The sequence below is a fragment of the Rhinolophus sinicus genome, linkage group LG13 (assembly GCF_036562045.2).
Source record: "Rhinolophus sinicus isolate RSC01 linkage group LG13, ASM3656204v1, whole genome shotgun sequence".
NCBI lineage: Eukaryota > Metazoa > Chordata > Mammalia > Chiroptera > Rhinolophidae > Rhinolophus > Rhinolophus sinicus.
In genome coordinates, this window is record NC_133762.1 from 4,592,800 (window position 1) to 4,619,399 (window position 26,600).

General features: G+C 51.6%; 1 protein-coding gene across 3 annotated transcripts in view; it reads left to right on the forward strand.

Annotated features, from left to right (window-relative positions):
• The window catches only part of ADAMTS17 (ADAM metallopeptidase with thrombospondin type 1 motif 17), a 244,956-nt gene that overhangs the window by 151,537 nt on the left and 66,819 nt on the right, over positions 1 to 26,600 (forward strand). For 2 of the 3 annotated variants that reach the window (XM_074317647.1, XM_074317645.1), the window contains exons 13-16: positions 7,117 to 7,280; positions 12,797 to 12,924; positions 21,641 to 21,761; positions 25,682 to 25,750. In XM_074317647.1, coding sequence (XP_074173748.1) covers positions 7,117 to 7,280; positions 12,797 to 12,924; positions 21,641 to 21,761; positions 25,682 to 25,750 — 482 coding nt within the window. The remainder of the gene's footprint in view (positions 1 to 7,116; positions 7,281 to 12,796; positions 12,925 to 21,640; positions 21,762 to 25,681; positions 25,751 to 26,600) is intronic. The other variant, XM_074317646.1, reaches the window with a different exon arrangement.

The window sequence follows — 26,600 nt, forward strand, 5'->3', positions numbered from 1 at the left end:
ACAAATCTGGTGTCTTAAAACAACAGAAATCTATCCTCTCACAGTTCTGGAAACGAGAAATCTGAAATCAAGGTGTCGGTCATCCTTGAATCCTTCTCGGAACTCTGAAGGAGAATCCATTCCACGCGTCCCCCCAGCTTCTGGTGGCTGCTGTCTTTTCTGGGTTCTTTGTCTTGTAGACTCACGTGGTCTTCTTCTCTGTGTGTCCCTACTCTTCTAAGGACGCTTAGCATTGGATTTAGGTCCCACCCTAATTCAGGACGGTCTCATCTTATAATGAAGACTTCTTTCATTACATCTACCAAGACCCTTTCTCCAATGAGGCTCACATTGGCAGGTTCTGGGTGGGCTTATCTTTGGGTGGAAGGGCCTGGAAGCCTCCATGCAGTTCTGAAACACGTGCTCCAACTTTCAGAACTTCCTTAGTCTTCTCTGTCTCCCTGACTCACCTTTGCCCCTCATTTGGGTCTCAAGATACATGTCTTCTCACACAGGTCTCCTTCCCGGACCGTCTTACGTAAGGTGGGGTGCTGCTTTATACTCTGGACCCTTTTCTCAGGTGGCGTTATAACAATTTGTGATTACTCTTATGTATTGTTCACTTGCTTTCACTTTGTCTCCCCACTGGCCTTTGAGTTCCATGAGATCCACACCTGTCTGGGCACCATTCTACCTTCCATGCATCCAGGATGCTTTCTGCTTGCATGCATGCTTGCTGTGAATAGCCATCCCTGCTTTCCGGTACCCCAAAACACACACCTAATACTGGTTTGCCCCCCGACACACAAAGGTTATTGTAAATTATTACGCCAAGAAGATGTCTCAGCTAGGCCCCTCCCTCATTGAGGCCCAAATGTTGTGAGGAGCCGGAGAGTGGGGTCCAGGTCCCCCTGCACGTGATGGCCATCTTCGCCAGTGCCCACCCTGCCCCAGCGAGGCTGTAGCTCTAATCATAAGATGTGTGCAGGGTGCTCGGTGCCCTCTCAAGAACAGGATTATCCTGAGTGAGAGAAGCAATATGGCTTTGCTCCAGCAATATTTATGCCTCGGTAGTCCTTCCGATCTTTCTCAAGAGCGGTATGGCTCGACTTCCTGTCCCGAACAGAACTGACAGGCTTTCTCCCTGGGAGTTTTCTGCAGGGTGTCACCCCAGGTGAACGTGAAGAGACGAGGCTGGCCTTGGGTGGGTGCTTCTGCCACCGTATGGGTGCCTCCCGCACAGATGCAGGATGCAAACACTGTTTTATGAAGTCCAGGCAGCAGTTGTCAGCCTGCTTTTGCACAATGACCTGATGTGGTGATTGTTACAAAACACAGCTGATCGAGGCCCCAGAGCCAAGCTCTGACCAAAACAACATTCTCTCCCCGGCTCACTCCTTAAATCACCAGGCTCGCTGCCTTGAGATTTCCCAAGGATGTCCAAATCCCACTGTTCTGTACATCTCGGAGTTGGCACGCTCCCACCGCCCTCTCCCCACCCCCTTCATTTTATATTCCTGGCCCCTTTCCCATCTTCTGCAGCTGGTTTATTCACTGCCCAAAAATACTGGCAAGAAGAGTCATCCCCCTTCCCCCTCCCCCCCTGCCCCCCCGCCATACACACACACCCATTTTTTTCTCTAGTCTTGGTCTTTACAGCTCTTGGAATTTTTATTTCTTGCCAGCTGACATCAAGGCCTTGGGGACCATCTGTGTGTTTCATCCAGCTTCCTAGGCTCCTGCTTTCCTGCCATAATGTCGCTGTTGGTGAGAGTTTGTGTCGCTGTTGGTGGGAGTTTCCACCAAAAGACTACAAGGCAGAAAGTTTGTCTCTAAGTTGAAGGCTCGTGTGTGGGGTGGGACGGGGCTGGGGAAGAGAAGGGGGGAGCAGAGGCTCAGATGCCATCCTGTGAGGGGCAAGGAAGGAAGGGAAGGGAGTGGAGCCCAGAACCAGGGACGCCTCAGGGCCACCCTGCGGGGAGGGTTACCTGTGGCCATCAGGAGAGAGAGCGGCGGTGGGAGGGGAGACAGGGTGGGAACTTAGAAGCCTGCCTTTGCTTTGGAAACCCCCATAGGTGTGCTTTCCACATGGCAGTCACGTGTGTTCACATGGGTGGTTTTTAAACATCCCAGCCGTCTACACTCAAGCCACAGTTGAATACCTTTCAGCAGAGGGTTTTAGCCTAGGATGTTCGCTGCCCCGGAAGGGTGTTGGCTGCCCCTCCGCCCCCAACTCCTGAATTCCTGTGACTGCCCCGCTCCCTCCTCAGAGCTCCTCGTGCCGGATAGGAAGCTGAACGTCAGGTGCTCTGCTGAGCTCTCCTTATCTCTCCTTGTTGTGACCTCCTCCTGTGACCTATCTTCATTGAATAGAGCAGAGCCACAAAATGAGGAGTGCCACTCAGCTCGCACCTTTTTCTTCCCACCTCCATTCCGCCTGTCCGTCCTCTGCCAGGGGAGGGGGCAGATCCGCTGCGGGCGGTCCCGTTCCTCTCAGCCCACCCGTGCTGCTTCTCCGCCCACGCCACTGGGACCCACACTGGAAATGGGGGGAGCGCGACTTTCTCTCCCCATTTCCAGTGTCTCCCCAAAGCCCCTCTACCTTATTCTTTTCCTTACTCTTCAACATCCTTATTATGGTGTAGCACACAGACAAGGGCGTCTCCCAGCACTGTGCTGCCCACCAAGGTCAGGTGTGTGTGGGAGGCACGTGTGCAGGTATGTGTGGGGACCGCAGGAAGGAGTCACTGGCCTCCCGTGTGCGTGCGTGGGACCGAACAAGGACCCGGTTTTGTGGAAAGGCCCTACTGTCTCCACTTCCCTGGGCAGCCGCGGGCTTGCTCCCACCTTCACCAACGCTTGGTGTGGCCACTCTTCTTGTTGTGGCCGTTCTGGTGAGTGTGGAGGGGTAGGGCCCTGAGGTTTTCATTTGCGTTTCCTTCCTACGCCATGAGGCTGAGTATCTGTGTGTGTCTGGGTTTGCCTGTGGGTCGCCTTTCTTGGAACGGACTTTTGGTCCTTCTGGTCCTTTGGTCTTCTATCTAAACTTCTACTTTGTTCGCCTTTACGAAGTCCTCAGAGGGTACAAGTAGAAATTGGGGATTGATGTTGGAGAAGCATCTTGAAAAATCCGTCACACCCCAGGTGTCTGTATCAGTGGGCCAGGCTGGCACTCCCAGCCTCGCGATGGCCGAGGGGCAGCCCCCGCCCAGCCCACTTCTGCTACGTCTGGGAGCTCACACTTCTTTTTTTTTTTATTAGTTTCAGGTGTACAAAACAATGTAATAGTTAGACATTTATCATTTATATCCCTCACATAGTGATAACTCCCCTCCCCCCATCTACTACCCTCTGACATCACACTCAGCCATTACATTTCCACTGTGCAGACGTAATGAGGTCATGGGCTACAAAGAAAAGGCAACATATATGCCCTTGCGGTACATGAGCCTGTGATGGTTATTTCGTGAAAATGACTCTGTCCTGACAGCTTCTGACCTGTGTCCTCAGGGGACCAGACCTCCTTTCAGGATAAGATTTCAACTTGCTGGCACCTCTCCTTTCAGCTCTGTGGAGGCTGAGATCCTTACTGCCCAGGTGCCTGCCGTGGGGCGAGGGCATGCAGGACAGGGCACCACTGTCACACCCAAAGCTGGAATTGACCAAAATTAACCACGACGTACCAGCCGCGCTCCCTCCCGGAGGCTGCAAGCTTTCAGACCCCAGAGTTGCAAAGTAGTTCACGTCAGACAGTTTGTGCCAATATAGGTGTCTCGGTGGAGAGACGGATTCCTGATTCCTGTCACAGAAGATGTCCCCCATCTTCTCTGACCTCACTTTCTCTTTGGGTCATTTTAAGATAAACTCTGATCATATAGTTCAACCGAGTCTAACGACCAACCCGGGCACGTTTCTCTGCTCGAGGCTGCAGAGAAATATTAGGAAGGTAGGACGTCAGCTCATCGTTTCCCAAGGCTGGTGATCAGCTGCGTAGCAGAGACCCGAGCAGGGTCAGGAGACGTTCCAGGTAGCAAAGAAAAGTAGGCTGAAGGGTGGAGGTGGCCCTACGAGGGTGGGCAAAGAGTGAGGGGTGGAGACAGGGAGGATGGGGCCGGCAGGGGCCTGCCCCTGGGAGAAGGGCAGATGGGGAGAAGAAGCATGGGGAACAGAACTCAAGAGGGAAGCAGCCTGAGGCACCCCACAGGGCGCCCCCTCCTGGGTCCCGTTCCTGTGGGACCCAGGAGTTGTCTTGTGTCACATCTAACCTCCTCTCCACCCACCTGCTGAGAAGCATAAAGGTAGTTTGTTGGTCTATGAGGGTCAGTCAGACATAAATCTCGAAAAATGAATGGATGGAGATGGATGCAATGGAAAGTAAAATAAAGTTTGATGACAACTCAGGAAGTTAATCACATGACGTGCACACCTCTCAGTCCACAGAGGTGTAGGAGACGTAGCGTCCGTTACTTTTCTAGAAACCAGTTATTTTTCTAGAAACCAACTAACTTCAGGAGTTGGGTTCCTACTGACTTCAGGAGTTTGGCCCCATTTTCCCCGGGTCTGCATCCCTGATGTGCAGTGAGAATGCGCCTGGCCCTGGTGATGTCTGGGGTGTTCGTCTCCCGGGGCTGCCATAAAAAAAACGACCTCTCCCTGGGTGGTGTGAACACCAGAAATGTATTCTCTCCCAGTACTGGAGGCTGGAAGTCCAAGATCAAGGCGTGGGCAGGCTTGGTTCCTTCTGAGGGCTGAGAGGAAGAATCTGGTCCAGGCCTCTCTCTGAGCCTCCTGTGGTTTGCTGGCCATCTTTGGTGTGTTCCTTAGAGCTTAGAAGTATCACCCCGATCTCTGCCTACACTGTCATGTGGCGTTCTCCCTGTGTTACTGGTGTTGTTATAAAAAGGGAAAGTCTCTTTCCGGATCTTCCCTTTTTACAACACCAGTTGTATTGGATTAGGAGTCTACCCGACTCCAGTATGACCTCATTGTAACGAATTGCATCTGCAATGGTTCTATTTCCAAATAAGGTCACAGGCTGAGGCAGTAGGGGTTAGGACTTCAGCACATGAATTTTAGGAAGGACACAATTCGGTGCATAACTTCAGCACCCCCTGCCTCTCCTGTGCCTTCTCTTACCTCAGGCATGGTGACACGCCTGTTGCAAAGATGTCCTTCTCGCTGGGACACGTAGATCTCAGGGCCAGCCCTCTCTCTTCCTTCCACACTGTGCTTTGTAGCCCAGGAATCTATTTATCTGTCTGCGTTTGGTGCTCAGGCCCAGGGCTGTCGGGAAGGCTGTTGGAGGCTCCATCTCTCTAAAGGTGCCGTGCAATCATTTCTCCGAGGCCCATCTGCCTCCCTGGTGCTTTGAGCAGGAGAAAGAACAAAAGGTCCCTCTGTTCTCAGCTCCCATAAACCTTAGAGAAGTTTTGCTATTTCCTAACTTGGAGACCAAAACTCAGGCCTCTCTCTGGGGCCACCAGTGTGTATAACCTCTCAAGGCTGCCTCCATTTTCAGGCAAGGGAGACATTGCATGACGTGGACACAGAGGTATGAAGGGAGCTTTTCCTCCCATTCCAGATGTTTCCTGCAACACAGTTATGGAGACCAGGAGCTGGCAGACTATGGCCCATGGGCCAAATCTGGCCCACAACCTGGTTTTGTAAATAAAGTTTTATTGGCACACAGCCATGTCTCTGGCTGCTTTTGTGCTACAGTGCCAGAGCTGAGTAGTTGCAACAGAGACTGCATAGCCCACAGCCAAAAACATTCACTATCTGGCCTCTGGCAAAAAAGTCTATGGACCTCCTAGCATGGTCTTTTGTGACACAAAAGCCTGAGGACCTCTGCCACCTTCTACTGTCCTATCTCTCCCTCTAAGGCAGGGATCACAGGGTCTGAACGTGAGAAATGACAAAGAGAGGAGAAGAAATACTCCAAATGAAATGGTTAATGTGTCAAAAATGTCACCCTGCCAACAGGTCAGGGCAATTGGTGAAAAGTACACTGAGTACAATAGTTGTGGTTTGTGTTCTTTTCTCTCATGTGCTGAATTTCACTAAAAAGGGCAGACGGGAAGCCGTCTTCCTCCATCGTGATGACCTTGGCGGCATGGAGGTGAAATGAACGATCGAGGTTGTCCAGATCAGAGTCCTACGAGGTTGCCAGGGGCCTCGTGGAAGAGCTGGGCAGAGCCACACTCCAGCCGGCCAGGCCCCAGCCCTGCTGCTTCTCCACGATGCCCCTCACACATGTGGGCTGGACCAGAGAACGCCGCTGGCTTTCCAGAGCTGCTTAAAACCCCGGCCGCGGCACAGAGTATCCAGGGCCCAAGGCCACGTCACTGACCACTGTCCAAAACCAATGAACAAGCGAGTTAACCATTTGGATTCTTTTCATTATAAAGTAAATGAGAGCTCTTATTCACTCATCGTGAAACTCAGTGGCCTCCGGAGTGTACCTACCATGTTTCCGTGAAAATAAGACCTAGCTGGACCATCAGCTCTAGTGCATCTTTTAGAGCAAAAATTAATATAAGACCTGGTATTATATTATACCCGGTCTTATAGTAAAATAAGACCAGTATTATATATATTATATTATGTTATATTACATTACATTACATTATGTTAGACCCGATCTTATAGTAAAATAAGACCGGGTCTTATATTAATTTTTGCTCCAAAAGACACATTAGAGCTGATGGTCCGGCTGGGTCTTATTTTCGGGGAAACACGGTAGGAGCCGTTTAAAGGTCTTCATTCTATAGAAGACTGGGAAACCCACACACACACACACACACACACACACACACACACACAACCCTTGGGGTTGTCATTGAGACAGATGGCCAAGTGTTAAGTTCAGATGAAAGATACAATTTGTGGCTCTTTGTGAACTCACGCTCACCGTGTTTTACTTCCAGATGACCTTGATTTACAGTTTTCTGGATGCATTTTTCTGGCAGCTCACTTTTAAACATGCCATCGGTGTGGGACTGGGGTGCAAGAGCAGGGGGGCGGAGCTTTGGAAACCTTGCCCGGCCCCTCCCCCTCCTGGCAAGAGAAACCCTAACTGAGCACCCGGTTTTTTCCCCAGCACCGACTGGTTAACGTGGACTGTTCTCTTCCCTCTAGCCCTGGGCCTGGAGGCACGCATTGCCTGGGCGCCAGCGTGGAGCATGCAGTCTGCGAGAACCCGCCCTGCCCCAAGGGCCTGCCCAGCTTCCGGGACCAGCAGTGCCAGACACACGGCCGGCTGAGCAGCAAGAAGGGCCTGCTGACAGCAGTGGTGGTTGATGGTAAAGGCTCATGGCGCACCCCTTCACAGAGGCCTCTCTCCCTTCTTTCCTGAGAACATAAACACCTCCTAGGAAAACCCAGAGGGCACACCCTACCCTGCAATCCTCCCGACGGGCGGTCCCGTCCTCCTGCCGAAGTCAGCTTTGGACCCACTTCTTGAGCAGTGGGGTTGAACTTGGATGACCCAGCTCTGTGTGATTTCCCAAAAGCAGCTGTGAGGCAGGCAGTGGCCCAGACCCCTCCTGCACCCCCACTTGCAGCCAGGCGGGTGTGCTGGCAGCCCGCCACTTACTGCCATGTGCTGGGGGGCCCAGGGCCAACTTTGAGAAGCACGAAGGTCTGCGGGGGCAGGACAGTGCGGCTGTCTGCGTTTCCCTTTCTGGTGTTGACGCTTTTTTGCATTTCTTTTCTTGGTTCATTTTCGGTTGGCTCTTATTCCTTGACTGAAGTGTTGGGGGAAAACTTTTGAGGACAGTTGACAGCTTGGTGAAGATGATAATAAGCACAGGTCCCATTTTCTTTCTAAGCTGTTTCCCAAATTAAGGGACGCTGACCACCGGGCTGTTGCAAGCATTTCCGGTGGCTGATCATGTTCTAGGTGGTGTGTCCTGTCTGTGGGATTTGAGATGTCTGTTTCTCGTCGATCAGAACGCCCGCAAGATCTAGTGCAGGGTTTTTTTACACTTGAAACTCTGTTCGTCTTCAGGAAACCAGGCTGTGTTCTAATGATGACAATATGGTCCCGTTTATTGAACACACCATGTGCCAGGCATACATTAGCTCTACGTACATCATCTCAATATGCGACACAAGCCGTGCAGAAGATGAGAGGTTACAGGTTACGTGACATGTCGGAGCTCCTACAGCTGATGAAAAGCAGACAGGGGCTGACCCCAGTTCCGGAGAAGGTGACTCAGAAAATAACCAGCTATCATCTGGCTTCCAATACTCGAGGAACACAGAAAGCATGATTTCATAAGAACTAAAGCAACTGGGCCCGATTCTTATACCGCCTCTAAAGTCTTTTGCTTGCAGGAGAATGAGGTTCCTGGGCCAGGTCTTAAGTTTCTCCCCTGGGATCCAAGGACCTCTGCGATCTACGTCATGCGGTCTGCTGTTATAAGTTCCAGTGTGCATAGCCGTGTGGGGATGCAGGCCCAGACATCACAGCGAATAATGGCCTCAGACCGGCAGCTTTTAACCCAACCATCTGACCCATCAGCTTTGAACTGACTTGTAGAGTAATGTGGAGTGTTCTCAATCGTAGCAGATAATACCAACCCGCTCAGCCCTGGGCCCATTTGAAAGCATCGGCGAGCTCCCCAGGCATTTTCCTTTTTTAAAAAAGAAAAACACCGCTTTTGGGAGCTGTGTGAATGTACCCAGCAGACCTCAGCTTACCCTTCAGATGAGGGAGAGGCGACCTGCCCTCCCAAGAGAACATACAGCTGGTGGCAAAGGCTCACGCGTGACCCTTGCCACTCTCTGCCTGGCCCTTGATCGGACGCAAGAAGACACAGGAGGCTTCCAGAATCTCGGGCACACACAGATCCCTAATCCAGAAGGAGATGGCACCAGTAGCAGCTGCCGTGTTCCCAAACCTTCAGCTATCCCAGACTGCTAGATAAAGATGTGTGAGGTCCTCTGTTGTGTCCTCTCACACTTCTTGGGAGCACGAAGAGGTCAGGTCCAAGACAGACTCTTCCCCGCTCTCATTTCCACTCAGCTATGTGCACAGAGGTTTTGTTATTCTTTCCTTGGTCTCTTGCTTCGGTTTTCGGTTCTCCTGCCTCGTTTATTCAATGCAGAAATCCCACTTAAATGTCTGTTTTTCCACCCATGTCTCCAAGTCTAGATTAAACTTCTGTTTTACTTCTAACCACTGTTGGATGGCTGAGCTCCTCGGTTCCCTCATCATTACAGTGGCTGAGAGTGGTGTCTGCCCAGTTCCTCCCCCCGCCCCAGGAGGCCTCACAGTGTGGCTATTTGGAGAAGCCCACGCATTCAGAATGTTTTCACCCATCCGTTCTTTCTTTCTTTCCGTCCAAACAAGAACTAATGGTAGCCTGCGTGCCACTGCCCGTGATCTGAAAAGGCGACCCCGTTTGATGAGGACAGCAAACAGGCAGTCTGCATTGTGCCTTTGAAAGACAGACCCCAAGTTCAGGGCTTTGCAAGGGTAGCCGGACTCAGGCCCCCTCTGGGGTGGAATTGTCAAGACTTCTCTCATATTTGGTTTCGTTTCCCTCTCAAATATAAACAGAAGCCAGCATTTTTTAAAGGAGCCTTTCGCAAGGATCAAGACGAAATAATAAATGGCCAATTCAGAGGGCAGGGGGAGAATGCAGATGAGAAGTGTCCTTCTCAAAACGTCGTTGTAAAAGGCACGATTCTAGCTGAGCCGCGATAGGCACGGGTCCTGTGCTCAGGGTTAAGCTCTTCTCAGTCCGTTATAACTGCCCTATTCATAGCATTGCTATCGCTGCGGAATTCTTTGGCAGTGGACGCACAGTTCAAGAAAGGGGAAGCTATATTTTTTTCTTTTTTCTCTCATTGAAGAAAAAAAAAAAAAAAGAATTCTTGCAGAGGTAGATTTTCCAAGGGAGGACTCAGGACCACAAAGCCATACAACCTCCAACAGAAGACAAAGACTCTCCTTAGAAACGATTTCTCCGTGGAAAGGCCTTTTAGACGGAAAGCCATGGAGCTGGCCCGTTGCCAAACCCACCCCAATGCAGCTTTCCCCATGGAATCTCATTGAAGTGGAAACCATCAAGGGTTCTGGCCTCCGTGGCCAGGCCAGCAGGCCACGTGCCACTGAAGTGTCGGAGGGCTTGGCAGAGGTCGTGTCTGGACATAGAAATACGTTTCCAGCTCCTTCTACCAAGTGGGGCTGAACCTCCTGGGTCCACGCCTCCCAGGGGACGGTACGATGGTGAGGGCTTTCTGATTGCAACTCTTTTAACAAAAAAGAGGGAGTGGTTGCAATGATACAGGGTGTCTCACAGGTCCAAGGGGCCAGAGTAATGTCGGCGGCCATGACCTCTGGAGGTGTCAGGAGCTGCTATCCACGGCCACCACAGCTTGTGTGTATCATCTCTTCCTCCTGCCAGTGGTACAAACGCTTCTCACAACTTGTCCACAGGACCTTTCATGGAAGTCCCCACCCCTTAGCCAAATCCTCTGCGGCCAGATGTGGGTCAGATTTCAGAGTGTTTTAGGTGTCAGGTATCAACAGTGCAGTAACCATGTACTGATACCCCCCTTCACCCCGGGGTCACCCCACAGTCAGACTCATAGACATCTCTTCCAGGTAACGCACGGAAAACCAAGCGAGATACTAGGTACTCCCAACAGTCTCATGTCAAATGTGTTGGCCACAAATGTGAAAAAGCGCTCGCAGTTCTCAGAGCGTTCGTGATTTCTGAATTGGGGATAAGTCATGGAGACTTGTCTGGGATCCACCAAACATGAACAGACACAACCTGTCCATCGGAAGGGCTGATTCCCGAGGAGGGAAACTCTGATTGGCCCAACTCTGGTCAGGTGGCCACTCCTGGTCCAATTAGCTGTGGCTTGGTTGTCAGGTCATGCTAAGCAGCTTTGGGGACAGGGCCTGAGCAGCCTCCTGAGTGTGTGTCCCCCCCCAGAAGCCAGGCAGGGCATAGCTGAGCACTCGTGATGGCCCCCAAATTACATGGCATCCCCACCTTAGGAAGACCTTGTAACTATAGACAGAGAGGGAACAGTGAGAGTGCCACAGGTCACCGGTGTCCTCTTCACCAGGAAATCCTCCAGCCCTCTACCAAGCAGACCGATTGGGTGGCCCTTGAGCCCCTGAGTGTGTCTCCCCTGCTGTGTCTGTGACTTCCCCCTCTAAGCATCAGTCCTGACAACAGGAGAGCCAGTGAGAAGCTGGGACCCACCCCCCAACCGTCCAGCCTCCGTCCGAATTTCATCTGAGCGAGAGGGATGCTCCAGGCGTCTTCCCCAGAGTGTGCGGCTGTGTAACTTACAGGAAGATCTCCTCCTAAGCTCCTAAGGAAGGAAGAATGTTGACACTGCCCGAAGCTCAACCTCAGCACCTCGTGTTATTTATCAAATTGTCGATGAATTGCCCACCTCAGGCATCCTTGAGGGACATACTCGGAGCATTTTGAGAGACTCTGAACCTCTTCATGTTTTAGAAAGGTTCTCCTGAGTCCCTTTGGAAGGCGGTGCTCTGCCTTCCCAGCGATGTGGGGCACCCTGAATCCTGAGCAGAGCCCTGAGAAAAGGAGATGGTCAAACAGAGGAAGTGCCAGCTGAGCAGAGGAAGGAAGCCCCGCTTCAGGACTCTGGAACTGGGGTGTCCCCAGACTGCCCAAGCCATGGAGGACGGGGTCTGCAGGTGGGAGAGTCAAGCGCAGGTGGCCCTGAGTGTCTTCCTGCCTCGAGTCAGGGTCACAGTCCCTTCAGGGAGGTTGGGCCCCCAGCTTTGGAGAGTCACCACTGCTCTGAGGCTCACACCCAAGAGCCCAGGTGACCCATCTTCATCCCTCCCAAGCCTGTGCTTTCTGACTTAGCGCAAAAGAACCTTCCATTTAGTACCCCAATCCCGTTTCCGTTTCTACGCCAATCAGAGTATGCACCCAGAAGCCTAAACGTCCATGAAACTGGTGGTTTGTTTTCAGCGACACCATGTTGCCTCTTCGTATTTTGGGTCCTTAGAGTTCTCAGAGAGGAAACAGTGGTGGTGGAAAGAAAATCAGGACGGGGTGAAGAGGCCGGGGCTGGCCCTGGCAGCAGAGGGACTCTGGGCTGCGATGCACATTCTCGGGACCTCATGTGCTCATCTGTAAAATCGAACAATGACAGCATCCACCTGAAATACATAGACACCATGTCGCATGCTACCTGGCACACGGTAGATAGTAAATGTAGTTTAGGATTTTGTCACCATCATCAGCATTATTACTGCTATTGAACAAGTCACCTCAAAGCTGTTATGGCAAGTACTGAGGTAGCACTTCAGTTGAAAGGGGATTAAACGCACCGTTTTCTGAGTGCTTTGGCCAAGGGGCCCTTCCTTGACCCTTAGAACCCTTCTCTCTGGTGTTCTAGGACCACACTTCCCACTGTGTGTTGATCAGCAGAGCTCCACAGGATAGGAACTCTATGAAAAGTCGCTGAACACATGGCGGTTAGTGATGGCCATCCCATCACGGAAGCCCCAGGCCCTGGGGGAGACAGCACATCTGCTCTAATAAGAACTTTCTGGCTGGGATGTCAAGGTCCTCTGACGTCGCGTCAGCTCCAAAAGACGTTCTCTACCCTTGACCTTGCTCACCTAGGACCACTTGGAAGACCCACTTTTGGGGGTGGGGGGACTCATGATGAGCAAACATCCCAGCAGAGGCAGCCCAAAGGTGTTGGTGTTTCTCTCTGGAGACTCCTTTGCAAAATGATCACCTGTGCCCTGCGTGGCCCACACACCTCTTCTCACGTCAATGTTCACCCTCTTTTCCCTCCTCAGATAAGCCGTGTGAACTGTACTGCTCACCTCTGGGGAAGGAGTCCCCGCTGCTGTTGGCCGACAGGGTCCTGGATGGCACGCCCTGTGGGCCATACGAGACAGACCTCTGCGTGCACGGCAGGTGCCAGGTGACTTGTTTACCTTCTGTCCTTGGTGGGGCTTTGGAGGGGAGGATCCCTCCCCCCAGAGGTGCTTGGCATGGGGCGGGGACCTCGGGAGGCCTGGGGGCATGGAGTTTCTCAAGAAGGTGCCAGAGGTGCTCTCTCCCAGCCTGGCACCCCTCCCTCCCCGCCTCACTCCTCTCCTCTCTTCCCTTCCCCTCGCCCCTCTCCCGCCCTCCTTCCTCTCTCCTCTCTTCCCTTTCCCTCCCCCATTCCCTTCCTCCCTCCCCTCTCCCTCCTTCCCCCTCCCTCCTTCCTCTTTCCCTTCCCCATTTCCTCCCTCCCCTCTCCCCTCCCTCTCCCTCCTCTACCCCCTCCTTCCCTTCTCCCCCCCCTCCCTGCTTCCCTTTTCCCTCCCCCATATTCTCCCTCCCTCCCCTCTCCCTCCCTTCCCTTTCCCTCCCTTCCCTTTCCCTCCCTTCCGCCCTCAGCAGTGACTGAGCGTGGAGCTCACCTGCAGGCAACCAGGATTTGAGGTGGCTGAAACAATAGTGGCAACACAGTAACCTTAAAAATGTTTAACTAACTTTAGGCATCATGGCAAAGGGAAGAGTGGGTAGAAAGCTAAGGTAAGACTGGAAGATGTAGGCGAACGTACATTTGCAGACAAGCTCTGCTCTGTGTCGCTACAACACAGATAGAATAGAACTAAGCAGATCCCTTCAGAGATTGTGCCCAAGGAGGTAAATATGCCTGGCTTTTGGGGACTGCTGCCCCCACTGGAATATAGTCCCCAAACGCATTCTGATGTTGGATGTGACTCATTAGGACCATGGTAAATATCCTTTAAGAAGAAACAACAACAAAGGAGGGAGGTAGGATGGAAGGCCACCTTCCACCTGCATTAAATGTGCCCGAGCTGGGGACCCCCGCCTGTAGCCGGGCCCTCCTGAGCAACCCTCCCCTGCCTGGCATAGCATGGGCATCTCTTGGGTGTGGTGCCACAGCTGGGACTGGTGTGGTGGTCAGCAGGCTGGTATGTGCAGTGTAAGTGGTACGGCCTGGGTTCGGCCCCACGTGTCCCATTTCCTGGTCACCCACTTTGGTCTGAGCCTGTCGTGTGACAGCCCCAGAAAGCCTTCTCCCCTCAGCCTCAGACGCATGCTGTTGTCATCTTGGCGGCCAAGCTCCCTCAGCTGTGTTCTGAGCAGGTGAGCCACCGAGAGCAGAGAGAGATGGCGGCCCCCCGAGCCCTGCGCAGGCAGGTGGGTGTCAGGATTGTCGCACACTCGGCAGTGAGAGGAAAACCAGGTCTTTCCTCCAATTCTCACTTTTGCTTGTTTAGCCTTCACTGGCCTCTGTGAGATGAAGCAAGGAGTCCTCCACTCACCAAAGGCCACTGAGGGGCCTCCTGATTTTCCCCAAGAAAAGACAAACTACTCTGCATGAGTCACGTGGCTATGGGTGCTTCAAGGTCCCCACACCTCCTGAAGTTGGCACCTGTCTTTAAGGCTCAGTTTCAGCGAAATACTAGAAACATTTGAAAAATTGCAAATTCTAGGGGTCACGGGTGGGGAGGGGGCAAGACACTGTCATCCCCCCTTCATTGCAATTGTGCCACGATCCTGCCCCATGCCCCCGGAGGATGGCAGATCCGCTCCATTTTCTCCCCTTCTCCACTCCTGGCCAAGGGCACAGGGGGCACGGTTGGTGAGTGAGAGAAAGATGGAGTAAAACAGAACCGGCAGGAAGATTCAGACACAGGCAGCTTCTGAGAGGATCCCTGCGGCCAACCATTTCAACCGTAGTGGGTATTTTTCCCCTGGGAAGTCCAACCTAGTCCCCAACTGGAATTCATCAGGGAAAATCTTGGCAATACCGCAACTCCCTTGGCACTGCCTGGTTTTGTTATCAAACACGGACCTGTAAGGGTGATAGACGCTTGGTGCCCGAGAGTCTTGGCCAGGCGTCCTCCGGGGAAGGGGGTGGTGACAGGCGGTGGAGCGGGCCCCTCGTGCTGCCGTCCCATAGCAAAGAATGTGCAGGGCCTGGTGTGAACAGAGGTCTTATCATAAATCACTGAAATGAAGAACTGCTGCTGCGTGTCTGTACACCTGCTAGCAAGCCAAGTGCAGGATTTGTTTCTTTCCTAAATTATACACTTCCGTGGGCCATCCGGCAGCCCTGTGACATGCATTGCTTTACTAACAATTTCCCAAGTAAAGGCACTTGTCCCCTTTAGGGCGGCACCTTCTCCAAACTCTTGCCACCATCTGTAGGGTTCTCGCCAACGTGGAAGCATCTCTAAGAATCCTGACCTTTTCTGGCCAGTGGGGGCCGTGTTAAATGGCCAGATGCGATTTTAGCTCTGAGCCTTCTGTGCCTATGGGCTCCTTCCGTGAGCTTGGTTCGAATCACAGCCTTTTCAATGAGGGTATCTCCCTGTACTGTGACAGCAAAACTATCAGTCCTTTACTCAGTACCGCAGGGCCGAGATGCCACTCACGGCATTTTGAGAGCCTATGGTCCTAGGGCACTGTCATGCCAGACCTGTCCTGCACTGCGGTGTGATGGGGATGCCATGGGGACAGTTGCCTTTCCATCCCCGGGTGTCACCCCATCTCCACCCTCCAGTCTATCTCAGATGCCTCCACTACTGCCATCACTATCGCATTTGCTGACTCCTGCACTGAGACTAGCACTAATGAAACACGACCCCTCAAGCTAGGGACACTAGAACAGAGGTGCAGACACTGGCACCTTTCGCCATGCCCTACGGTGGGTGGCAGATCTCTTGTTCTCTGGCGCCTCACCCTGCTGGTGGGGAGACCCCTACCTGTCAGTTCCCGCGAGTACTGTCTCCTCTGCATGCATGCACCGCAGGGACTGCTGCCTCCAGGCAGCCTACCAGGCCTGGCACAGGACCCCTGCAAGCACCTCATGAGATTAAAATGTTGAGAAACCACTCGCTTTCTGAAGGAAGTGACAAATACCACTCGTCATTTTTCTAACAGTACTCATTCTTCAGAGAGAAACTATAAAACTTACCTTCAGCCCCATTATGAAGTCAGTTCTTACAAAAATCCAAATTCCTAAAGCCAGAGTTCATGAGTTTTTATAATAAAAGTGAGCATACGTAAGACGATAAATTATATACAAATACAGTATTTATGCCTAGTTATGGTAATGGCCAAAATAGAATGTTCTGGATTCCTGTGGTACTTGTGAATGAGTAAGGCAAGGAAAATTGGTTCAAGAGACAAACAGAGTAATAAAAAAACAAATCTCAGGGGTTTCTGAGCAGAGGAGCTGTACTTTGTTATTGATAGCATTACATAATTATGATGCTAAAGGTAGAAACCATCCACATGTTACACAGAGCAGCGCTTACAGAAGTCTTGTCATGGCTCACTTCCTAGCTTTTCCTTCTGTTTCCGTCAGCTGTCAATTCTGCTATTTTGGGGTAGCCGAAGGAGTTCTGGGAAATTCTGAGACACACGGTGACGAGTTGGTAGGGAGTGGAGGGGGGGAGAAGCCCCGGAATGGCATTTTCAGCAGGTTCCCGTAAGCTCCCACCGGCAGGCTGATTCAAACCGTAACATAAAACATGGAAATACCATTTTATTCTCTTTTTATGAGGCCTGAGTTAAGTTTCATTTCAGTGAGTCACAAATTACTTCACATGCTGAAATGAAATTTCACAGTGCTCATAAAAGTGGGAGCGAGACGGGGGAAGAAACACAAACATTGTCTATTTTTCAGCAAGTCCCTATAAATCAGGGGCCCCATCTTTAATGGTTCCTACTGTTGGCCTCCAGAAGCAAAGGAATCAGGTGACCACGCCTGTGGTGTCCCGCTTGTCTCGGAGCTCCTGACCGTCTGTGGGTGAGTCACACCGATGGACAGGTCTGAATACACCTGGAACCACATGTGCTTGGCTTTGCATTAAGGCCTTAGCAGCCAGCACGGCTCTGACGAGGACCACACTTCTTCAGGACCCTAATGTGTGTACGTATCCCAGGCTTGATGGACACCAAACTGAAATGAAACACCTTCAGGGCCTGTCAGCTGCTTCAGTGGAGGGACTGTGTCTGATTATCCGTGTTCCCCTAGGAGCTGGCTTGGAGGAGCGCTTTTGATGGCGTAATGAAAAGAGAAAACACACGAGTGGATGCATGGGAGGCTGGGTCCTGTGCTCTTTGGAATTCAGAGCTTCTGGAATCTGGAGCCCATGTCAACACAGCGTTTCCATTGTCCAGAATTGGTTGGCCTCCCATGTTTGTATCCAGTGGTCTATTCGGCAAATGGAATTACTGGTGGGGTTTAGGAGAATTGTAAGAGACGCTGGCCTCCGAGTGTCCCATGTAAAGCGTGCAGGAAAATGTACCGGGTGTTTATGCTGGGGCTTGTGTTTCAACAACGCCCTTCTGGTTGCTGCGTTTCTTCACATCGTGACACTGCAGCTGACATCTCTGAAGTGTGTGACTGTCGGTGCCAAGCCTTTATTGATAGCAGGCCTCAAACTCTGAAGTCATTCCCTGTACCCCTTTTATCTAATTAACCTCCCACACTAACTGCTGGGTGCAGCCAGCAGAGTAAGCCACGTGTTCTCGTCTATCCCTGGACTCCACTCGGTGGTGGTAAAGGCAGACAAGCACAGACCATGTGGTGTGGAGCGGCAGAGGTCACCCTTTGACAGAAGAAAGACACCAGCGCTTTCTGGAGGATGAGACTTCATGGACGTTTCATGGCAGGAAAAAAGCAGCCGAGGCCAGAACTGAAACAAACGGAGAGTCGCGACCGAAAAGAAAGCAGAAGGCTTGAGGGGGTCCAGGATTTGGGAATGGAGGGTGGGAGTGAGGAGCTGGCCGAACGTCATGAGATAAGTCAGGAGTTCATGCAACGTGGCTGACCACGCCTAGAGCTGCCTTTGGACTTGGACGGGCTGTCAGGTAATTATCCTCAGGCACAACAGCAGCGGGCTCCTGCCCAGAGTTGTGTGACAGATTCTTCAGGGACAACTGGTTCAGGTGTGTGACTCTGCTTGAGGTTGGCACTCACCCTTCTGGTTTGGGGGTAGACTGCAGCTTCCCTCCCATCAGTCCCAAATGGAAGGCCAGCATGCAACACCCCCACCCTCATATAGAGAGCTCCCTGGGTCGGCCTTTCTGAGCCTCCTTCTCAAATGTGAGTGGTCAACCAGAGATCACTGCTGCTTGAAGAAAACCAGCAGCGGTGATGAGAAAGACCAAGAAAAACAAACAGAAAAACTGACCCTGGCAGAAAATTGAGATAATTATAGAACTCTGCCGAATTATAGAATTATGCAGCCAAATCATCAACCAAGCATACAAGCGACATACAGTAATTTTGAGATACGGAAGGACTCAGACATTTTATTTTCCAGGCGTCCATTCTGAAGAAATTACGTGTCGTTTAGCAAAACAAGGGTGAAGTCAAGAAAAAGAAGACGAGGGCCGCGGGAGTTGGTGGAACGACCCAGGAGCCCAGTAAATGCGGAGGTGAGGGCTACACGCTGGCCAGAAAGCATGCAGTTCAAATTAAAACAAGAAGCCAGTGGCATCCCTCCAGCAGAAGAGAATGAGACAGCAGTTGGAAGATAGCTGTGAAGTTGAAGAAAGCAAGTGCTTCTCCTCCCAGCCAGGAAAGGGGGGAAAAAAATAATCCAAAACCAAAAGACCATCAAAACCTGTATGAGAAAGTCCCAGTTCCAATATGAAAGAAATGAAATGCGTCATTGGGAGGGAGGGGTCGCTGTCAGACAGGGAGCACGAGGAGAGAGGCAGAGGACCCATTTGGAAAATCAAAGTCTCCTACTCCCAGTTTTGCCCAGGGCCCTGCCTGATAAGAGGTCATCGTTTTTAGGCATTTATGGAACACGTATGATGTGTTCAAAAGCATGCTGGCCAGTGTGTGTCATAGCATAGGGCACAAGAATACAAAGAATTGTAAGATACCATTCTCTACAGTGTGTCGGCAAGAGAGACTTACATGAAACCCGGAATCAATGAGAGCTGGGGTAGACATAGCAGGAAGTACCTGGTGTGGACTTGATTCATTCATCAAATATTTCTTGAGCACATTCTATGTACGGAGCACCGCAATGTGTGCTGGGCATTCTGTGGTGAGCAGGGCCGAGAGGGTCCCCGTCCCTACACAATACACACAAGACACACAAAGTCACAAATATGATTGTTCTGAGGACTGGTCCATGTGGAGAAGGAAACGGTGTCAGAGAGAGATTGAGGGGGGCTTGTCGCTGAGAAAGGCAGTGAGTGGCATGGCAGGTCTCTCTGAGGAGATAGCATTTGAGGAAGAGCCAGCCTGGCAAAGACGTAGGGAGGGAATGTTCCAGGCAGAAGGCAGAAGCAGGGAGGCTGGTATGTTCCAGAAACAGGAGGGTGGGGCAGCAGGGCCTGGAGGGGTAGGTGTGAGGGGGCGGAGTCAGGGCCGGGGCCATGACTGGCAGGTCAGCATGAGAGTGTGGGTTTTATTCCAATCGTACCGGAGGAATGGAAGCAGAGGACTGAAGCCATGTTGGTTGTGGAACCCAGGAAACCAGTTAGAAGGCGGGGAGGGGGGGTTCACCTCGCTGAGAGGGGATGGGGCTTGCAGGAGCCGGGCTCGGAGGTGATTGGGTTTGGTTATGTTAAAAAGAGGAAGAGTCGGGAAGGGCGTGGAGGTCTCAGGCGTGGGTGCCCAGGAGGGCGGCCGTGTCTGCTGCATCCAGGAAGTTGGCAGGGTCTCCAGCACTACCACTGGGGAGTCAGGGGCCTGTGGCTTTGGAGAAGTGTCGGTGTTTCAGTGTGTGCCCACAGAGTTCCTTGTCTTGGCCAGAGAGCCCAGGAGGTTCACAGCAGACGGGTCGCCTGTGAGCCTGGGTGGGGTGGGGAGTGTGAGAGCCGTGTGCATGCAAGGCTCTTGGACTAGAAGCCCAAGGAGACTGTGCTGGCTGAGCGAATGTGCAGACCTTGGCTACCTTGGGTGCTTAGCCCCTGTCGTTTCATATCGAGCAACTTTACAGCGACCCCCAGCAGACCAGATGACAGATGTAGGCGGCCCCTGCCACAGGCTCCGGGCTCAGGGTGCCCCGTTACAGCTGGTCAGCCCTCAGGTCACCAAGGGGTGGCCTGTGTGCCCTGGCAAGGCGTCACAGTTGATGGCTGCTACCCTGTGGGTACCATGTATCACCTACGTCTCCCCCGTTCCTTTACATCCTCTCACCGCCATTCACTCCTCACCTGACCTCTGGCCACGAAAGCCCCCAGTATTGTCCTTTACCTGTTTCTGTACCAACTTTGAACAAATTTGAGCTGCTTTTTCCAATGTGCTGTCGTGTATCTGTTCCATTCTGGTCATTTTTGGACTCAACTTATTCACCACTTAGCATACCTTCACGTCTTTGGCGAAATATATCTGGTTACGCTTTTGTTTTGGGGCACACAATTCTTTCCCAAAGAAATAAGTCTCCAAGGGTGAGGTTTCGGGACTATCATATGTGAAGGAGACTCATCTCGTCTTCACCGAGCCCCCCAGAGGGCTGTGCTTCTCGGGGTGCGGTCCAGGCTGTCAGCACCAGCATTACCTGGGAACTTGTTAGAATGCACATTCCCCGGACCACCCCGACCAGCTGGGTCAGGTCTGGGGGTGGGACCCAGCAGGCCGTGTCCTAGTGGTCCTCCTGGTGACATGGGCACCTTTTCACGCTGAAGTACCACTGCGGTTGTGAAGCAGAGGGTTCTGATGACGTTGGTGACCCTGGGGCTCAGTGTTCTCCTATAAGGAAGTCTGCGGTCAGCCAGCTCTGCTCTGTGCCCTGGCCCCTGGTGGGGGGTGGGGGGTAAGAGGGACAGCACCTCACGAACATCCATCCAGCCGTGATAACAGAGAGCTACGTCACTGCTGCCTGGTTTCCCTGCCTGTCGAATCCTCTGAAGCCTGAACCACGAAGGCCTGATGGTACAGGATGGGGGGACAATTTCTAGTTCTTGTTCTGAAAGTGTGCGCTTTAAGGAGGAGGAAACACATGCAGGGGCATTTCAGCAATTTCACAGGCAACTAATTAAACACCCCATGTGTAGCAGAGCACACACTTAGGCATGCTACTTTGCAGACTACAAAGTTCTTCCCCCACTTTTCGGGAGCTGACTTGGGCTGTGCTGCTCGGAGCCACGCAGGGTCAGGGCGACCCTCCCCTGCCCTCAGCCAAGCCTTGTTGAAAAGATTTGAGAGATTCTTGGGCCAGGTCTGCCTGAGAGATGGGTTGCCCCAGCTATGCCTGAATGAGCTTTGGGCATCTGGACCTCTGCAAAAAAAATCAGTGTGGAGTCTGCTGTATTTTCTGGGACCATTGGCTGTCCCAGCCAAGAGTCAGATGACCCACAGAGCCCCAAGGGGAACATAAATCATGTAAAATTGTGGCCACACTGGGTCATGTGTGGGAACCAGCTACCCCTACCTCAGACAGCCCTACGAGGGGCCGGGTGTCAGGCCTCAGGGTGATGACTCTATGGTTATTATGACAAATATAATACAAGCTGGATTCTATTCAGTTTTCTCCCCTTCTGGTTTTAAAATATTTCCTCGGGCCTCTGAAAATGTCGTGGGCCCCGGGCTTCGTGCCTGCTGGGCCTAATGGAGAAATCGGCCCTACAGGGTATCCTCGTGAAAAACCCCTCTGAGTCTGAAACACAGAATCACCTCCAGCTCTCTGGTTGTTTAGAAAATCGGCTGTGATGGCATCATCGGGTCAGCGGCCAAAGAAGATCGGTGTGGAGTCTGCAGCGGGGACGGCAAGACTTGCCGCGTGGTGAAGGGTGACTTCAGCCATTCGCGGGGGACAGGTGAGTGTGAGACCCAAAGGAAAGGTGACCTTGGCCACTTCCAGGGAGATGGTTCAGTGCGAGGCCCAAGGGGCGCCTGCAGCTAGTGAGCAACTGACCTCTGTTGTATATTTTATTTCCTTTGCCCCAAAAGCAGCGTTGGTGTGCCTGCCCTGCATTTCATACTTAAGGGCTAGTTTAGAACGTGGATAGGTGACCTGGCACTTCAGGTTCCTGATTTCTGAAAGACAAAGAAAGACATTTTATCAGAACTCTCTCTTTAGGCTCCGAGGAGCGACTAGTGAGCTGGTAGCGCTTGGTGGTATGGCCCCGTGGTCCGTGGGTCACGTGGTAGGTAGCTGCACCCCGCCCCCCACCAGACCCCTGTGGCTTCATGTCAGCCCATCTTGTGACATGCACACAGAGAAGGTGCCAGAGATACTTTGCTGCATAGTTTTGACCTGTCAGTGAAGGAGGTGTTTTCTGTTTCTGAGTTTTCTGTTAGTACGAGGAGGATACATTGACATGCATCCCTAAAATATGCATGAAAGCCGTGCATCCCGGGCAGTCTGAGATGCCTCTGCTGGCTCATGGCAGAGTAACCGAGTCTCCTGTTCCCCAAATGTAAACATCCCCAGCTCGGTGCTTAGAGATGCGTGTCCAAATGTAGTTGCTGGGCCTCAATCTGTCTGCCGGAACCCTCTTCACAGCCGTTGGTTCCCTGCCCAGATGTAGGAGACGGTTGCTGACTTCTTGTCCTGAAGGATACCTGCTTATGACGTGAGGGAAGTTTCTGGGTTGATACTTAGTGAAGGGAGAACACGAGGCAGGCAAGTCATCCAGAGGCTGAGCTCTTCTCAAAGCTCATGTCCCAACATCACTCGGAGTGGTGTCACCAAGATAGGGTGTCGGATGGAACTGAGCTAAAAAGCTTCTCCTCTCCTTCCCACGATTGCTTCATAGAGAAGCTTTTCAGCTCAGGTCCACCCAACCAAAGAATGGAATCGCCGTGATTCCTCCCACAGAACAGGCCCCCAGTTAAGGCAGAGAGGAGAAGTCTGTGCACTCTCCCTCTTTGCTCTGTGACGATGGAAGACCTGGTGAGCCTGCCTTCTGTATACCTTGAAAGGTCAGCCTTTGCACAAACATTTGTGCAGGATCTTGTGAAAACCAAAGCCTAGGCAAGCACAAAAGGAAATTTCGCAGTTACATCTCAGGTATGGTAAGGGCTGGCTTTAGGATTTTAGACAGGTGTCCGCTCTGCAAAACAGGAAGCTCATGTGGTCATCTGTACCTGCCCCACGGCTCCTGAAGTCAACGGAAAAGCTGCGGCTGGAACTCCACCATCCGTTACCATCACCACTGGTCACTGAGTCTATTCCAGTGTTAATTAGAATTAATGACAATGAAATAAACTTAAAAATTCAGCCCTCAGTCCCGTTAGTCACATTTCAAGTGCTACCTGTGGCCACTGGCTCACGGGTTGGATAACACCAAGAAAGAACATTTCTATCATTGCAGAAAGTGCTCCTGGAACTCTGGCGATGGCTGCTACTTGTTGTGACATGTCTGATGCCATTCTTTCTATTTGGACCCCAGTTCGGGCTTGCATGAGCCTTTGATCTCGTCTATGGCAATGGTGTCAGCCAGGGCAGTTAGGAATCAAACCTCTGCACTTGGCCAGGACTGACTGTTGATTTAAAAAAGGATTTAAAAAGGGAAGCATCACAGAATTGACTGCAATCGCGCCATTCTGTGCAAGGCAGGTAGCGCACGGCCACGTTCTCACCTGTCCCCGGGCAGCTGCAGGGAACATCAAGGAAGGTTCCACCACACACCTCTGAAAAACTCCACTGTTTGCAACAAAGCAGCTCACTTAGGAGAGAACAGAGATGAGGGTTGCAGTACTCTCTCCTTTCCGGTGGGTGGCCTTCGGTCTTGGCGTGGGCAGATCCGTTCCTCCACCCACAGTAACGTCCTTTTTTTCTGCCCTTTCCCCATCCCACCCTGCACCTGGCCCCACCTGCCCCACAGGAGGCAGGTGGGTATGAATGTGCACTGTCCTCTGGGGAGGTCAGGCCCTTGTGACTGTGGTGACCAGTCCCCCGTGGAAGGACAGGACAGACAGCCATTGGAAGCATCCTGGGGGTAGCTGTCCCCACCCCGGCTTTCAGCTTAGCGCACTTCCTTCCAGCTTCAGAGACATTCACGAAGGTCGGACAGTGAAATTCACGAACTTTCCCCTGTGCACTTACACGGCAAGTTCACAAACTTCATTGTCTGACCTTTCGTACTTGCACGTTAGCTTCACGCACCTGTAAGTGATCTGTCGTTCTTCGCAGTTGCCAGATGTCACACCTTCATTTTAAAGTTTAACGCTGTTTCCCCCCCCCCCCCCAAATCCTCACATTTGGGGTCTGTGAGCCGAAGCTCACATCCTGGTGAATTCCGTGTTTGAAGATGTGAGTGGAATGCTCACACATGAACAACCCACGGGCTGCCTGTCTCATATAGTTTCATCCAACACAGACGTATAATCACGGTCTGACATTCTTGAATGCCCATATACGGAAAGACTGGCAAATGGGTGTCCATGCGTCTGTTTGCCCAAGAAACATTTATTCAGGGCGACTACAATTGAAGCATGAGGCATACAGAATTAGAACATAACTGTCACCAAGTCGGTCACAGTCCGGGAGGGGACCCCCCCAGGCAGACAGCTTGAGTCCATATGTGAGACAGAGGCAGCTCAGCGGGAGTGCTGTGGGCCCCGAGTTCTGGTGGGGTACCTCACCCAAGGCTGAGGGCAGATGAGGGTGGCCCCTGAGCCCTAAAGGACTAGTAGAAATGAACTGACGGTGGGAATGGAGGCGGGACATTTCAGACTGAAGGAAAAACCCAGCGTAGAAATAGTAGAAAACCCCTGGGTCCTGTAACATCTTAGGTGACTCCAAGCGTGGCTGGATGGACTCGCTCATTCCGTCAGTTCAGATAGGAAGGTAACTTTCATCTCTGCCCAGCTCCAAAGCAGGAATGTCTTATCACCCTTTAGGGGGAATATCAAAGAGAAATACCGGACCAGAAAGATAAAAAGCAATGAAATGCAGGCTCCTGGCCCAATTGTATGAAATCCAGACCCTTGCCTGAACTCTTCTGGGTCTGGGTCCTTTTACCTAAATACTTGAGCTGAGAATCCAGAGAAGACCCCCACACCCTCCCAGGACGTCCCCCTCTCATGACCTTGAGAAGTCTCAGTGCAGAGACCGCGGCTCTGGCGTTCTAAGTGTAGCTCGTTCATTACCCTCGGGCCTGTTGCCTCCCAGCTTTGAACAATGGAGGGAGTTCCTCACCCGCTCACTCCAGAAGGAATCCACTCAAATTGGCTCTCATGCTGCTTTTCTGGTGGGTGGGGTACAGTGCTTAGCCTCTGGGGGAAGGGAAACAACTCCGTGGTTTGAATTCAGTAATTTGAAAGTTCTTGGTGTGATGCTTTCACTTCATTCATTAACTCATCACTTTAACATTATGGCCTTCATGCCATTCTGTCCTCAGCATTCAAAAGGCGACCACTGCCCATGGGTATCCAGGACACACCTGGAATGCAGTCCCCACCGAGAACCAATCGCGGTGCCCCATGGGCTCCAAATCCCTTTGCACTTTGTCCTTAAAGAGAACCTCCTCAAGCAGTTGATTGGAAAAGGGAAGGTGACATGATAAGTCCGCGTGTCACATATTTATTCAATAATTACCTTTACAAGTCCTGCCACGTGCCAGGTTCTCTGTTCCAGTCTTAGGTGTGGGGAATGACGGTCCCGGGGGGAAATTGGCCGTTATGTGACAATGACAGATAATGATGCTTTTCTCCACCATGATCAAGAATTACAATTCTCAGTTGGTGAAATGCGCACGTAAACCAATTGCAATGTATTTCTTTTTCTCAGTCAAGAATAACCTTTGTACGAAGGTGTCCACATGCGTGATGGCAGAGGCTGTTCCCAAGTGTTTCTCATGTAAGATGTTTGGATGTTATGCGTTCCTGGCGGTGACATGTCTGGTGTGGGGGTCTTGCCTCGCTTACATGCCTGAACGCGTCCTGAGTAGATCAGTGGGAATGAGTCATGCACGAAGCCATTAATAAACACAGAGGCCATTTATTGCTTATATAGAATTGATGCTGAAGACGGACTGCCAAAAAGAAAAACGATAGGATAAAACCAACTTTAGAGCTAGAAAAGATAAAGACTCACTGGAGGCAGGACAAAAACATGTCTGGGTGCCAGGGATGTGTCTTGAGTCTCCTTAGCCCCACCTGCCATGTTGGCAAAAAATGCCAAAATGTGCCAGAGAATTTAGCCATGGATGGCACTTTCCTTCATAGGGAAGGTTCTAGATTACAGGGTTGGATTTTGCCAAGAGCAGAGGGTACTTGGTAACACCCTCCTGGTCCTCATGCTGGAGGTAAAAACCATGGCCCCTCAGCACTCATCTCACATTCTGAGGGGTGAACAAGAATATTTGTTTTAGCCTCAGGGGCTTCCCAGGAAATGAGTTCTTTTCAATTAGACTCAAAACAACCACTAGGAAAAACGTAAAGATAGTAATATTCTCATAAACAACTTTTGTAAAAAGGGAAAAATATAAGCTTATACAAAAACCTCTCCAACTGTTTTGTGAGTTAATTACCGGGAAAAAAAGAACTTTGCATATATATATATATATGAGGTCTGACTATTAAGTTTGCGAACTTGTTGCAGCGATGTTGCTAACCTTTTTTGATATCAGAGGGATTATTCATTATGAATTTGTACCAACTGGACAAACAGTGAACCAAGTTTACTATTTGGAAGTGCTGAAAAGGCT